The sequence below is a fragment of the Meleagris gallopavo genome, chromosome 1 (assembly GCF_000146605.3).
Source record: "Meleagris gallopavo isolate NT-WF06-2002-E0010 breed Aviagen turkey brand Nicholas breeding stock chromosome 1, Turkey_5.1, whole genome shotgun sequence".
NCBI lineage: Eukaryota > Metazoa > Chordata > Aves > Galliformes > Phasianidae > Meleagris > Meleagris gallopavo.
This window is the reverse complement of record NC_015011.2, coordinates 66,341,213-66,354,645: the sequence shown is the minus strand read 5'-3', so window position 1 is coordinate 66,354,645 and position 13,433 is coordinate 66,341,213. Positions and strand designations below refer to the sequence as shown.

The window sequence follows — 13,433 nt, the reverse complement described above, 5'->3', positions numbered from 1 at the left end:
GCTTGTTTGGGATTCAAAGAGGCCACCTGCTACTCTGCTGCATTTATTTAATGAAATTTATTATTTGCTGCATTTCTGTGACATGTGATGAAGCAGAGACAGAATCACACCTTTTAAGCATATTTTTATATAATGTTTTTGTCGTCTGCATCAGTGGCTCTTTTATTCCAATAAAATCATCAGATGTCAATGAGCTAGTTTTCATATCATCATATTCCACACGTTTTAACATTGCAAATCACTCAAACTGGTTAGTTTTATGGAATCTCAGTCCCTCTGCTGCCAGGTACCCTTCCTCAGCTCAGAAGCTATAACTGAATGCGTGCATTAGTACACTGCAATCTGACAATAATTAAGCAAAAAAGAAAAGATCTTCACGATCTTCAGATCAGCTCCTGTGTTCTGTCTGTTTTGTTTCATGTCACATAGGACATGACACACTGAAGATCAGCGTCTCAGACAACATCTGGTTCCTTTCTAGGAGACACTACACGGCTTCTGCAGAAACAAGCACACCTGAAGATGCAGTTTTACATAACCATGTTACCTTAGAATAAAAGCAACTAAAATCAAAAGGAAAAATAAAACCAAATTCCACTTGCCTTCATCTCCATCATCTCCGAAGGGATAGAACAGAGCAACTGCTAAGTTGATGAATACAGCAAGGTTGAAGGAAATGCTTCCCCACAGAGAGATGTGTCGTGAGAACCAAAATAGGAGTGGATTATCTAGAAGGGGGAGAAAAAAAAGCAATGAATGGAAAGAAAGTAGGCATCAGCCCAGTCAGTAATGGTCTCGAGGGAGTTAAACAATACAGATTAATGAAGAAAACTGAGGTAAACAAAACAAACATGCAGAACTTTAAAATTAGCTAAAAGAGACATAGTAAACATAGGCTAGTCATAAAATATTGTTTCAAGCAGGACTTTTCATCCAAAATCTCCAATACAGTTCAATATATATGAAAGTTTTGCCTCAGCTGAGATTTTACAACTGGACCTTGTGTCCTGGCTCTGAAACTGTAGCCTCTCTGTATGGAAATATGGAGTCCAGTGAACAGCTGGATTTCAGACATCCTGCATGACAGGCAACCAGGAGACCCAGCACAGGTCATCCAGCTGACCCATTTGGATCAGTTATGCAGATGATATTATTCAAAGAAAAATGCAACAGGCAAAGCTTCAGAACTGCAGTACTTTCCCCACCTCTATCAAACTAAACATATCTCGATCTACTTTGAGGAGCAGATAAAATTTGGTCTGAATGCAGTATGGTTCCATGAAAGCTATCTCCTGTACAATACTCAGACATCCAAGATTACCTGCTGAGCAACAACTCTGTGCTATTAAAATTATTTGAAGCTTTAAAAGGAAGCCAGGACCTTCAAATGTGAAGTACTGTGCGAATACACAGAAGCAGACTATATTCCAAAGGACCTTTAACCAAGTTAGAAAATGCAAAATAGAGAAGGAAAAAAAAGTGTTAATACTTCGTGTCCAGAGTCACATCAACGATTCAGCAAAAAGGCCAGGAACAAGATCAGAGGGTACTAAGACCCAGGCAAACACCTCATATTTGAGACTGCACTATCATATGTTTAAGTGAACATTTGAAATGTGCAGTAGTGTGAGAAAACCCTTAGTCAGATAAGTTTAGCTATTGGAAGATGATGTATTCATGTCAATTAGATTTTCAAGTACTGAGAGACTCTTGCAAGTATGAAAAACATATTCTTGACTTGCCTGCACCCAGCTAACATTTCATGTAGACTCCTTCAGCTGAAAATGACCGTCTCAGTCTAAATAGATTTTAATAGTGATTAGGTAAATAATTAGGTTAAATGTGATTAAGCGATAACCTTGTGCTGTTGACTGCTGGGATTTAAGCATTTGGAGCCATTGCAAATGGCATCTGTCAATTTCAGCAATAGAGACTGCCTGGTAACAGACACTTGGCTAAACAATGAACCAAACCTAAACTTACATTATCTTTTCAAACAACAACAAAAAAACAACATGGAGACTTATGGGCTGTTCCACTGATGAAAGGAATTGAGGAATTTTTATTCTGAATAAAAATAAACCAGTTTTCTTTGCTTATACCATCAGGGAGGTCTGGTTTATGTAAGTAGAAGGTCGGGCTTTTTTAATTTGCATTTCTCAAGCAAGAGAAAACAGATACACTATTGTCAGTGAAGTAATTTTTCTACAATCTGATGAATTTTATTCCCAAACAGACTGCAGAGTTAGGGAGTTATTCTAGAATCATGTATTTTACTCCTTTACTCTGGTCAGATTGTCAGTACAGACAACTTTTCACAGTGCCACCAAGGAAAGTGGATCTGGGCCAGTAGGATTCATACAGAAAACTTTCAACTACTTCTGAAAATTACAACTTGAGAACTGACATTTTAAGAAACTGTATCCAACACTCTTGTTCTTTCACATTAAGGATCCTGCATTAAGGCATATTGCTTCAAGTATCCAAACTCCCTGCTGCTATGACCATAGATCCTGTTCTTCACTTCCTTCCTAATCAATTGCGTAACGCTGCTGTGAGCATCTAAACAGCTGATGTCTGCCACCCCAGCAGCATCTGCATTTTAGCAGTGAACAAAGTGATACACCCTATGTGTTTATATACACGTATACACATATATGACATACATTTCCTTTCTGTCTGTCAAGGATGTTAAATTAGTTTGTAGCCTCGATTCTCTGCTCCAAATTCAAAGGGCACAGCTGACAGTTGCAGAGCTGGCAGGAGCTCCCCAACCCTGGGACACTGGTAGGAGCAGCAGCTGCCCCATTCCTGGTGAGGGCCAGCAGCTGTAATGCCCACCAGTGAACAAAATGAGAAACTCATCTTACCTGGTTTGGTCTCCCTTGCAACTTAAGCAAGTATATATGCCTCTCCCACTACCACAGTACACATACCAGGATGGGCTCAGATGGGGACATACTGCAACCTAGTCAAGCAAGGCTGATGTGAACTGGCAAAGGGGAACGGACTCCATGGGAGTCATGCAGATTTAAAGCAGCTGAAGTTCTGCTGAGAGATGTTTTTAAGTGACTGACATTAACATATTTTTAATGATCTTGTAGGAATCTGCAAACCTCAAATCTGCAGCTATACGTGGTTTTGTTATATATTAGAGGTCTTCGATTAATTAGATGCCACTCTACTGAGTTTAGTGGAGCTACACCCTGTTCATTCATTTTTCCATTTAACTTTTGCAGTCCAGAACAGCATCTTGAACACATTATTTACATTAGCAGCAACTCCATGTTATGACTCTTTTATGGTGGCATGCAAGTGTCTCAGCTGGTCTACACCCTGTAGATCTACTCTCTCAAGTTCTGAGAAGCTTTGCCTGTTGCAATATCAGAGTGAATAGCAAAAAGCGTATTACTAAAATTGAAAATATTTGAAGACTTAAAAGTGAGGTTTTAACATAATTGAGGTATTTTTCAAAACTGCAATACTTACTCCTAATTTTCTTTTGCCATTTCATCTCATTGTACAGATCTTCTGTCTGTTGGAAAAAGTCATTGACTTTGCTCCCTTGTTCATCTCTCTCTGTTGTATTGAATACCCGACTTTTGGATTCCCGAGTGAGAAATTCACAAATATTTGGGACAGGGAAGACAATTTGTTCCATTGTTCTATCATGACGAACAATCTATAAATAAAATGTACATATATTTTTTCTCAGGATCAGTGACTTTTTAACCATTTTGTCACAGCTCTTTTTGCTCACAGCTTCCTTATAATTTATAAATGAATGCATAAATTATTTGGACATTACCAAAAAGTCAGTCAATGAATCCTAAAACATAAAGCAAAACTGCATTTCTATTTTCTATTATTTTTTATTTTCAAAAATCTGCTTGAAAATACAGTGACAAATCATATATCTCAACTGAAACCTACGTTCAAACCTCCCCCAAACATAAAAAGTATTCCAGTTTAGAATGCTTCAGTTTTGCAGTAGATTGAAATGAAACTCTTCTACTAAACAGTGCAGAAGTTCAGAGGCTTTCTGATGGATTATGGAACTCTTCTTTTACCTTGAATTTATTTCTGTGATGACAGAAGTTGTGAAGGTGAAGATGCAAAAAAAGCAACTTGTTACTCAGAGAGAACCCATAGCTCGTCAGTTTTTCTTTGCTTACTTGGCAAGAAACAAGGTCTTGCATTATTTGTGTTTCAGAGTCTACTGAGCTAGCAGTGAGCGACTTAGATTTTACTCCATTTCACTACACCGTCATCCAAATTGCTTTCCTTTTCTGTTCATGGAGTCTGCATTACTAGTCAATGGAAAAATGGGTAGAAACCTCATTTTTACTTCTAGACCCATGTTTCAGTAGAGGCAGTATTACGGAAAAGAAAAAAAAAAAGGAGACTACGTGACTTTCAAATCAAACAAATGAGATATCCCAACATCAGGGAGCTATATCTGAAATGTCTAAGAGGTCAAAGAGTGCTTTCATCTAAAGAACAATCCATTTGATTTAGGTGCAATGCTACAATGCTAGGCTGAGTTTCAGCTTTCCAATCACAGTCTTGCATAGCAGGGCCTTCTTTTCTCTCTTATAATTCATACTTATTAGATGAACGTACTAAAAATCAAACTCATCCTAAGCCATTTTTAAGCATAAAATATTCAAGCATATGTGCATTGAAAATGAAGGATAATTATTCGTCTGCCCAAGGGCAAGTGCATCATGTAAAACTGAACAGGCTACTTTGAAGTATCCTAGGTAAGCAATTATTTCTCAGGCCAGTGGTTGTGCTCTGGGATTGTGTGGCAAGTGAAAGACCCTGACAGCACATCTTCAGTTTGATCTGGGACTCAAATGAATAGGTAGGCTTCATATGGTGCTCTACAGTTAAAAAGTATGCCAGATAGCAGAGGCTCACAGAATAGAGCCTTTGGCAGAAAAATAGGCTTTGTCAGTTACAGTGGTCATGATGTTTGAAGAGATCTTAGGAATCACTCTTGTAAGAATCCATTTGTCAGACAGAAGCAGATCACAGCGCTTCTTTTGATGCCCACATCTGCAGCCTACCCAGACAACTTAGTCACCCGATACTTGCTAAGAAATAACTTAAGAGCCTCCAAAACATTAAAATATGTTAAAAGGTGCACTTGACTGCCCTCTGAACAACCACCACAGCCACAGAGCCAGCCATGTTGCTATGTACTGTGTCACCATCCCTGGAGGTGTTCAAGAAATGTGTAGATGTGACACTTAAGAACATGGTTTAGTGGGCAATATTGGTAGTAAGTGGATGGTTGGACTAGATGATCTTAGAGATCTTTTCCAGCTTTGGTGATTCTATGATTCTATGATGTGAGCAGCAAAAAGATTGGTGGCTAGCACAGATAAGGATGTCAACAGTAGCCTACCTCATTAGCAGCTACAGACTCAAGGTGCTTGCATCAGACAGAGCCAGGCTCTTTTAAACAAAAGCCATACTGAATGTTTATATCGCTTCAAAACCTCTTTGTACTGCAGCCAAACTTTTAATTTGATTGGTTAGCATCACTGGCTTAGAACTCATTATTTATTTGAGTGATGTATCATACAAGATTACTCTTGACTTCATGACACAGGTACTATCTATAGTCATTATTCCCCTAACAAAACATGTTCGAGAACACAAAAAAAAGCTTTTGTAAAATGAGCTTGGAGTTACTTTCAATATATAATGTACCTATATAAAATAGGTACATTCCTTTTTCTCCCGTAGCCAAAAGAATAGCAGTTAACTTTCTTCTTCTCATAAATAATCTATACATTTGATTGAGCTTTGCTTTTCAGAAGTCTAAAGAGAGTTGAACATGCCCTGTACAATATGCAAACTTGTTTCATACTCAATCTTCTAGACAGCAATTCCTTACCTCTATCTGTGCTGTATGATTGGCGTAGTAGCTCAAGGCTTCATCTCCTTCATCTGGATCTGACCCTGGCTTCAGCATCTGTTGCAATGTTTTATTGTGACGAGCCAACTAGAAAAAGAATAAAAATCTGATTTATGTCCTGCTGCTATGTTTTCAGCTTTATCATCTCCACTTAACTAACACAAATCCTCCTCCCCCCATTCCCATATACTTATATGCTCAACCCAGTGGGGCTCTATCCACAGATAACAACAAAAAATGTAATCACTTGAGAACAATAGAAATAATATAGATTTTAAAACTTAGCAGCAAGTCTCCGGTTGAGATTTATGGGTGGCAGCTTTGCCAGCAGCTTAGATGTATTTTGGAGTGTGTCTGACAAATAAAAAAAAACTAGATTGAATATTTCTTTTGACTTAAGTTTAGACATAAAATTTGCATACTTCAAAATAGGTAATTACACATACAATTAATTTTTTTCTGTTATTTCACGTGGCTAAGCTATTCTTCACTATGTTCTGGCATGGCATTACAGGGCTGCCATGATAACACAGGTAACTGTTTCAGAGGCAACTGGACTTCACTAGCAGGCAGATATATTCTTAGTGTACAATTTATATACTTAGTACACATACACACATAAATATGCAACTCCTCATAAAAACTTTTACAGAACTGATACATATATGATTCATAAAATATATCCAATCTTGCAAATATTTATAATACTCAAAATTGCACAAAATTCAATACTGACAGTATCAGCAAATGCATTCATGACGTCTCTTAGGTCAGTGAGAAACACAGACTTAATCAGGAGGCATAAGGAAATGTACTAAACATGCAGTTTTCTCTACATAGGAGAGTGGATTTCACATAGAAACTCTGAGGTGTTTCACCAAGATTACAAATTTTCTCATTTTAAGGTGGAGGAAACAGACACGCAAATAAAAAGCTTACAGCCATGATCTAGGTCATAAGCATAACACAAACATTAGTACAACGGGCTAGACATAGACAGTGGAAATGAAAGGAACAGGAACAAGGGTTTAGACTGATGAGCACCACATGTGGCTAAGAACTGTAGTAAGTGAAATAAAGCAGTATGCTGAGGAATTAAAAAGTAATTACAAACCTACAAAAAAAGTGTCAGAGATCAAGCCTAAAAGTAACAGTGTAACTAAATAGATATAATAATTTAACCAAAATATGATCACATCCATTCCTAAGCCATTTGCAAGTCTCACCATCTTCTTTTTAACCAAGAATGGTGGGAGTGAGATACATACATAATTTATTCTATTTAATAAGACTGGTCAAAATACATTTTCTTCTGAATTTTGATACTAATTATTCATGGACAGAAATCTGCTTGAACCTTCCAGAAAAGCACTGAGCCAAAGTGGCAGAATGTCAGTCTTTTAAAAAGGCTCACGAGCAGATACTTCAGGGACACATGTAAAAATCACAGGGAGGACAACTGTAGAGCAATGTCCTTTCCATCACCAATAGATGTCTGTTTTGAATATCTACATTTTGCTTTATCTAGTAAATATATAGATAGTCTCACTACCTATACTTTGTCTCACGCATCTTTCACTTATTATAAAGGCTAAAAGGAATTAGGCATATATCCTGAACTAGACTTTGCAATATGTCCACAAAAATTGTTTAGAAGGATAACCTGAATTAATTTTCCACAGATATCTTGCATTCCCCACACCAGCATCATGAAGAAACAAGATAAGCTTGTGAAAACAAGGTAATTATTGCTTAAAAACTGTCTTTAAATAGTGCTACTACTTTTGTTTTTCAGCTTTATTGAATGTCCCTCCGCTTCTGTACTGAAGAAAGGGCAAGCAAGAGCACCCATTCACATTCTCTGTATCATTCATCATTCTGAACACTAATGTCATGTTCTCTCTTACTTGTGCCTTCCTTAAATTAAAAAAAATCCCTATGTTTTACATCTTTTCTCAAACAGAAGACTCTCTGTTACTCAATTATTTTAATTGTCCATCTCCAAATGCCATTTACTTCGGCTGTAATTTCTGACATAAAAAAAAAAGAACAGACTAGACAATGTAGTCACACCGTGCTTGGAATGAAGAATTAGCACAAATAAAAGCATATATATTCCTTTATTTTATTTTTCATATCCTGCAATACAGAGGAATTTTGCTTGCACGTTGATCCTCTTTCTCTAATGTGAACCATTTAGATTATGATAATCTAATAAGTGATAAATTAAGGATATATTGATAATTCTTCTCATATTAAAAAGACTACCAGTTTGGAGAAAGGGACATATACAGATTTATAAATTCACATTAATAGTACAAAACTCTTCATTTCTAAATATATTTGAATGTACAAAGAATTGGAAATATCACTTATAAGACATACAAAATCTTAAGATACCAATTCTTGATCTGCTTTTAACTGTCTATAACTCTTAATGTAGAAGCATGTCTTGAAAAATGTCAGTATCAAAAGTTCCCTTACCACATGTGCTAGAAGGGAAAATCATCTCAGCCCTCTTGTGATGTAGTGGGACTGACCAGTACAGCACCGACTTTACAGACTGCTGGTGATCTGAGATGAAGCTGATGCAGTGCATACTTCACTATCAGGTTTTAAATGAACAACAGCTATGTCTTTAAAACCACAGGACCATCCTGAGTCGATGTGTTCACAGTCTAGCATCATATATATCTGGGGGCTTCCTGACGCTAGCATTAGACAAAATGATCTGAAGAACAGGTCAGAAACTCCTGTTCTAGAGTTGCTGACCAAGCTGGAGAAGATTTTAGAAGTGAAATTTATCTACATCTGTCAACTGTAGTGCTAGACCACAAGTGCTCATAACATCATTTCTTTCTACTTCCCATCTCTTCGTATCCACTGACCTCCTGCAGTCTAGATTCTAGATTGCAATTCTAGATGCAAATCTAGACCTTGAGAGAGACCTTTCCCTTCAGGGCAAAGGGTAGTTCTCTGTTTTCTTCTTGCATTGCAGTTCTAATGTGTGATGGATTCTTCCAAGTTGCCACAAAATAAGTGCTGATAATATTTCTGTATTGCCAAATATACATCAACGAAAGAATGGTGTGAATAGCAATCTTTGAAAACTCAGACATAAAGCAGAGGCCCACAGTAACACTTAAGAACTGTTTACTAAATGCTATGTTATTTGGCAACTACGGTGTTTCCTGAAGCGGTGATTTCATATCTTTCCTTCGTCGTGTAATGAACTCAAAGGCAGACATGGGCAAATAGGACAGTGCCAGCAGACTTCCTGACCAGTACAGAACTATTTCTGAGATCAAAGAAACAGCAATGAAAATAGCAATGTAGTGACAAACAGTAACATCAAACATGAACAGCTTATCCAAGCTGGCAGTACGCTCTAGGTGACAGTCTGTGACTGGCACATAAAAACTGTGTGAGATCTGACTGACATTTTTTCACATTTAACTCCTGTGATGTGGTTGTGTTGCTCCTGAAGTGCTGCACAAGTCTTACGGGGCAGCTGATGGACGAGACACTAGATGGGCATGGACTATAGTGACTGCAGGAAAAACCACAGCCCCATTCAGATTTGCAAGGCAAAGCTCAAAAACGTGCAGTGAGCATAACTGATACAAAACATAACCTTTGCTAGAGCCTGAATCTGCAGGGAGCCTGAAAAAAATCACCTCCGAGGAGGGAACTCTCTCAGTCATTCACTCATCTATCAACCATGCCAGTGATGATATTTTAAATGTCAACACTGTACTTTACTACTCACAAAGGCATTTAGGGAAGAGGAAGCAATAACATATAATGGAGCAGTGATTTCCAAAGAGGGGAAGTGTAAGGCAATATCTATATCAATAAAGATCATTTGGCTTTCCAGTCAGTTCCCAGGGAAGGATTGTTCTTCATCTTGAAAGACCTTTGCTTCAAAAATTTGGAAAATACCATAATAAACATCAGAACAAAATGCAAAAGATTTAGAGCAGATCAAGAACAACTGCTGTCATTAATAAAGAAAAACTAGAGAGGAATGACAGAATTACAAGTAATAATTAGTCTGAACTCCTCATTTAAAACAATTATAAAATCACATCAGATGGTCACTTGGGATTACACACATGATCAGCAGCATGGAAAAAGACAGCAGACATTTTTTGCCATCAACAATATATGCATTTCTTGCAAGCATTTTACTTTACAGATTTCCTGAAACATAAATGCAGTTATTTTAATGTTCTCTATGAAAAAGTGATTTAAAGCCGTGAACTCTCATGCCATCAGACTCTCAATATTTCATTGATTTGGCTACTAGATTGGTGTGCCAAAATATGTAGGTATATATACATGTGTCTGTAGAAAAAATTCTGGGAAAAGACAAAGTAACTTTCCATTTTTCATTATCTCTGTAAAACACAGACCCCTTCTGTATTTTTATGCGGACAAGTCAGTCCCTGGTTCTAACTCAAATGTTGTAGCATAGTCTGCACTGAAGGTTGACCTAGCACGCTGCTGAGAGAGTTGCCAAAATCCCTGCCAGTTTCACCAGGCTTTGCATTGGGCCCCCAAAAGGACAGGAGTATTCTAAATATGAGCTAGAAACAGCAAGCTGAAATCCGTGAGATCCATTTATATCAATTTCACTCTCTAGCACTTTGAGACTACCAAATCTGTGGAATAAAGATGATATTTATGACTAGAACAGCACAAAAAGGTCTAAATGGGTGAAGCTTAGTGCCTTGTAAACAGGTATTATTTTCGTGGAAGAATCAGTTTACTGGTAAAGTGTGAAATGTGTTACATTCGCTCTCTAGAAAAGGTCAAAGTATTACTATAAGCTCTGGATAACTGCCTGAGAAATACAAACTAAGACATAAATAGTTTCTGTGCCATGAAGCACTTTATATTTAAAGCAGTTCTCTTCAGAAGTATTACAAAAATCTGAAGACTAGAGAAGAAAAATTCACCTCTGTATACATTACGCTTGCCACTATTTCTCTTGAATTTCTCCTCGCACCCGTGAAGACAGCAGCACAACTTACTCCTGGCACACAGGCAGGCCTGGAAGGGCAAGGCAGCAGCTGGAGCAAGTGCTGACTTCTGGGGTTCACAGCAGCGAGGGAACTGGTCAGCCTTGCACGCTGCAGCACTGCACAATGCCCTCTCTTCCCTCACCCCAAGTTCCAACTTCAGCTTGCTAGCTGGGCCAGTTGGCCTTGCCTGGCATGCCAGTGCACAGAGAGGTAGCTGGACAGTCCTGGAAGTTCATAACCTGTAGATCTTGGGGAAAGTGAGGCAAGAGCTGTTTGCAAAGACCTGACATGCAATGAGTGAGATCAGATAGATTTCTTGTAAATTATCTTCATACCTATTCAGTAATGAGAGATACCGTAGCATAATTCACAAACCTAAAAGCCACTGCTCTTTCACCAGGGAGAAAATAGACAGAATCTAACTTGTAGCAATAATATTATATCTACTCAGACTGGTTTCACCTTGCTGTGCACTAACTTGTGCTCATTTACAGCTGCAGTCCCTTCCTCTTTTCCCCAAGTCCCTTGGCTCCCAAAGCCGGGCAGTGTGAGATCTGGCCACCAGACCTCCTCAGCGGGGAAAACACCAGCCATTCCACCAAACACTTCATTTTCTACTTAGAGAGAAAGGTTAAAAATCTGCCTGAGGACTGACAAGAAAACTTCGAAGGACTGAGAAACAACACAAAGAGAGAGTCAAGGGAGTAGCAAACAGAATGGGTGAAACCCACGACTGGACAGGAGACAGAAAATGAGATACTTTTCCTCTGAGTGTCAGGGCCTTACTGTACTCCAGCTCCCCGCCCAGGGCAAAGAAAACACTCATATTCCAGTGGTAAACAAGGAGAGAGAGAGAGAAAGCAAAGAAAAAGGAAAGTCATTTTAACTATAGCTGAGCAGAAATTTTTATTTCAGCTGGCTGTACTAACAGTAGTAACAACTTCTCAACTCCCCATGTTCCAATCAAAATTGAATGGTGCTTTCTGCAATACATAGGGCAACTTCCTTTCCAGAAGTCATTACAGTTTTATAGAGCGGCACCTTTGCACTCTACCACAAAGCAATCTGTTAACAAACATTAGGAACAGCAGGGATGGAGCAACGGGAGACTCTCAAATCAAGTATTCATTGATTTCATTTAGAAGATTATACTGTACAGAGCAACCAAAAGGGTTTCAAGTTAATCTTCTCCTGATGGCTTGCGGTACACGAATATGGCCCTGGGTGGTCCAGACTCTGGATTCTGTTGCTGGGTCTTCCACAGCCTTGTGTAACTTTTCTAAGGCACCACCTCTCCTTACTGGCCTCCATGTGGCATGCACTAAAATTTGTGGATACTAGTGAACTACCTCACAGACTAAGGAGAAATAAAACACCTTGACATTATCGCATAAGAGAAACCATCACAGTTAAGTGATCTCTATCATTATTATGTTTGCAGCCCCCACAGTAATTTTATTGCTATTTCTGATGTGGTTTTGCTGTTCTTTTATCCTTGATGAAAGCAAACAGAAGACAAAATGACTTGCAAAAATTTCAACGAGCTTTACTTCCATTTGTCTTCTTTACAATTTCTTTCAAAGGCAAAGCTTACTCGCAAAAAAAAAGAAAAAAAAGAGAGAGAGGGAGAGAAAGAAAGTACTACGCATGTGGGGGGAGTTCAGATCTGCCGACAAAATGTGTTGAAACAAAACAAAATTAATCTGAGGGAGAAGAGGGTATGCAAACCTCTTAAAAATACACATAGACTGTCATGGACAACAGTGTCAAAATTAGCCAAATTGGCTCAATGCATACATGGATTACATCTGTTTTTTGGTGCACACTGACTGTACTGAACATAAGATGTGGACAGAAGTGTATGATTCTGTGTTCCAACAGGATGAGAGAACTGTACCTGTAGATAGCCTCCTGCAAATACTGTAAGCAAAATTTTGAGGAGTACAGGAAAGAAGGACATATGGAGATAATGGAAGTGTCAGAAATGATTATCGGAAGATAACAAGACAGTTGAATGGAAAAGGAAGAAGAATAGAGCTTTACCTTATAATAAAAAGCAAAACTTCAGCTACATGCAAACTGTATGAAAGGCTGACAGCACTGCACACAAAATAAGACCTTATTAATACGCTCATCAGCATGGTACAAACTCAGTCTGACAAAGATCTAGAACAACAACAAAGCAGCAAGTATATGGATCCCAAATCCATACAGCAAGAGAACTGCTCACCTCTGAAAGACACAAACACTTTACACACATACAAAATAAATACATAAACTTGAGATAAGAGAGCTGTGAATGATATGGCCTTTGAGAAACTCTCAAACATCCTTTTTGCTTGCTCTCAAGCATTCAATTTCCAGCTTCTCTTCTTACTCAGAACAGTGATTTTTTGGAAAATATTCATCTACTGCTACCTATCACATGGCTTCTAAAGAAAGGAAGGCTAGCTATCCACACAAGTAAAAGGAGAAAC

General features: G+C 38.2%; 1 protein-coding gene across 3 annotated transcripts in view; it reads right to left on the bottom strand.

Annotated features, from left to right (window-relative positions):
* ITPR2 (inositol 1,4,5-trisphosphate receptor type 2) overlaps window positions 1–13,433 on the bottom strand; it is a 234,261-nt gene that overhangs the window by 43,963 nt on the left and 176,865 nt on the right. For all 3 annotated transcript variants that reach the window (XM_031555252.1, XM_010715644.3, XM_019616758.2), the window contains 3 exons: window positions 5,909–6,016; window positions 3,490–3,682; window positions 603–728 (listed from right to left, as the gene is read on the bottom strand). In XM_031555252.1, coding sequence (XP_031411112.1) covers window positions 603–728; window positions 3,490–3,682; window positions 5,909–6,016 — 427 coding nt within the window. The remainder of the gene's footprint in view (window positions 1–602; window positions 729–3,489; window positions 3,683–5,908; window positions 6,017–13,433) is intronic.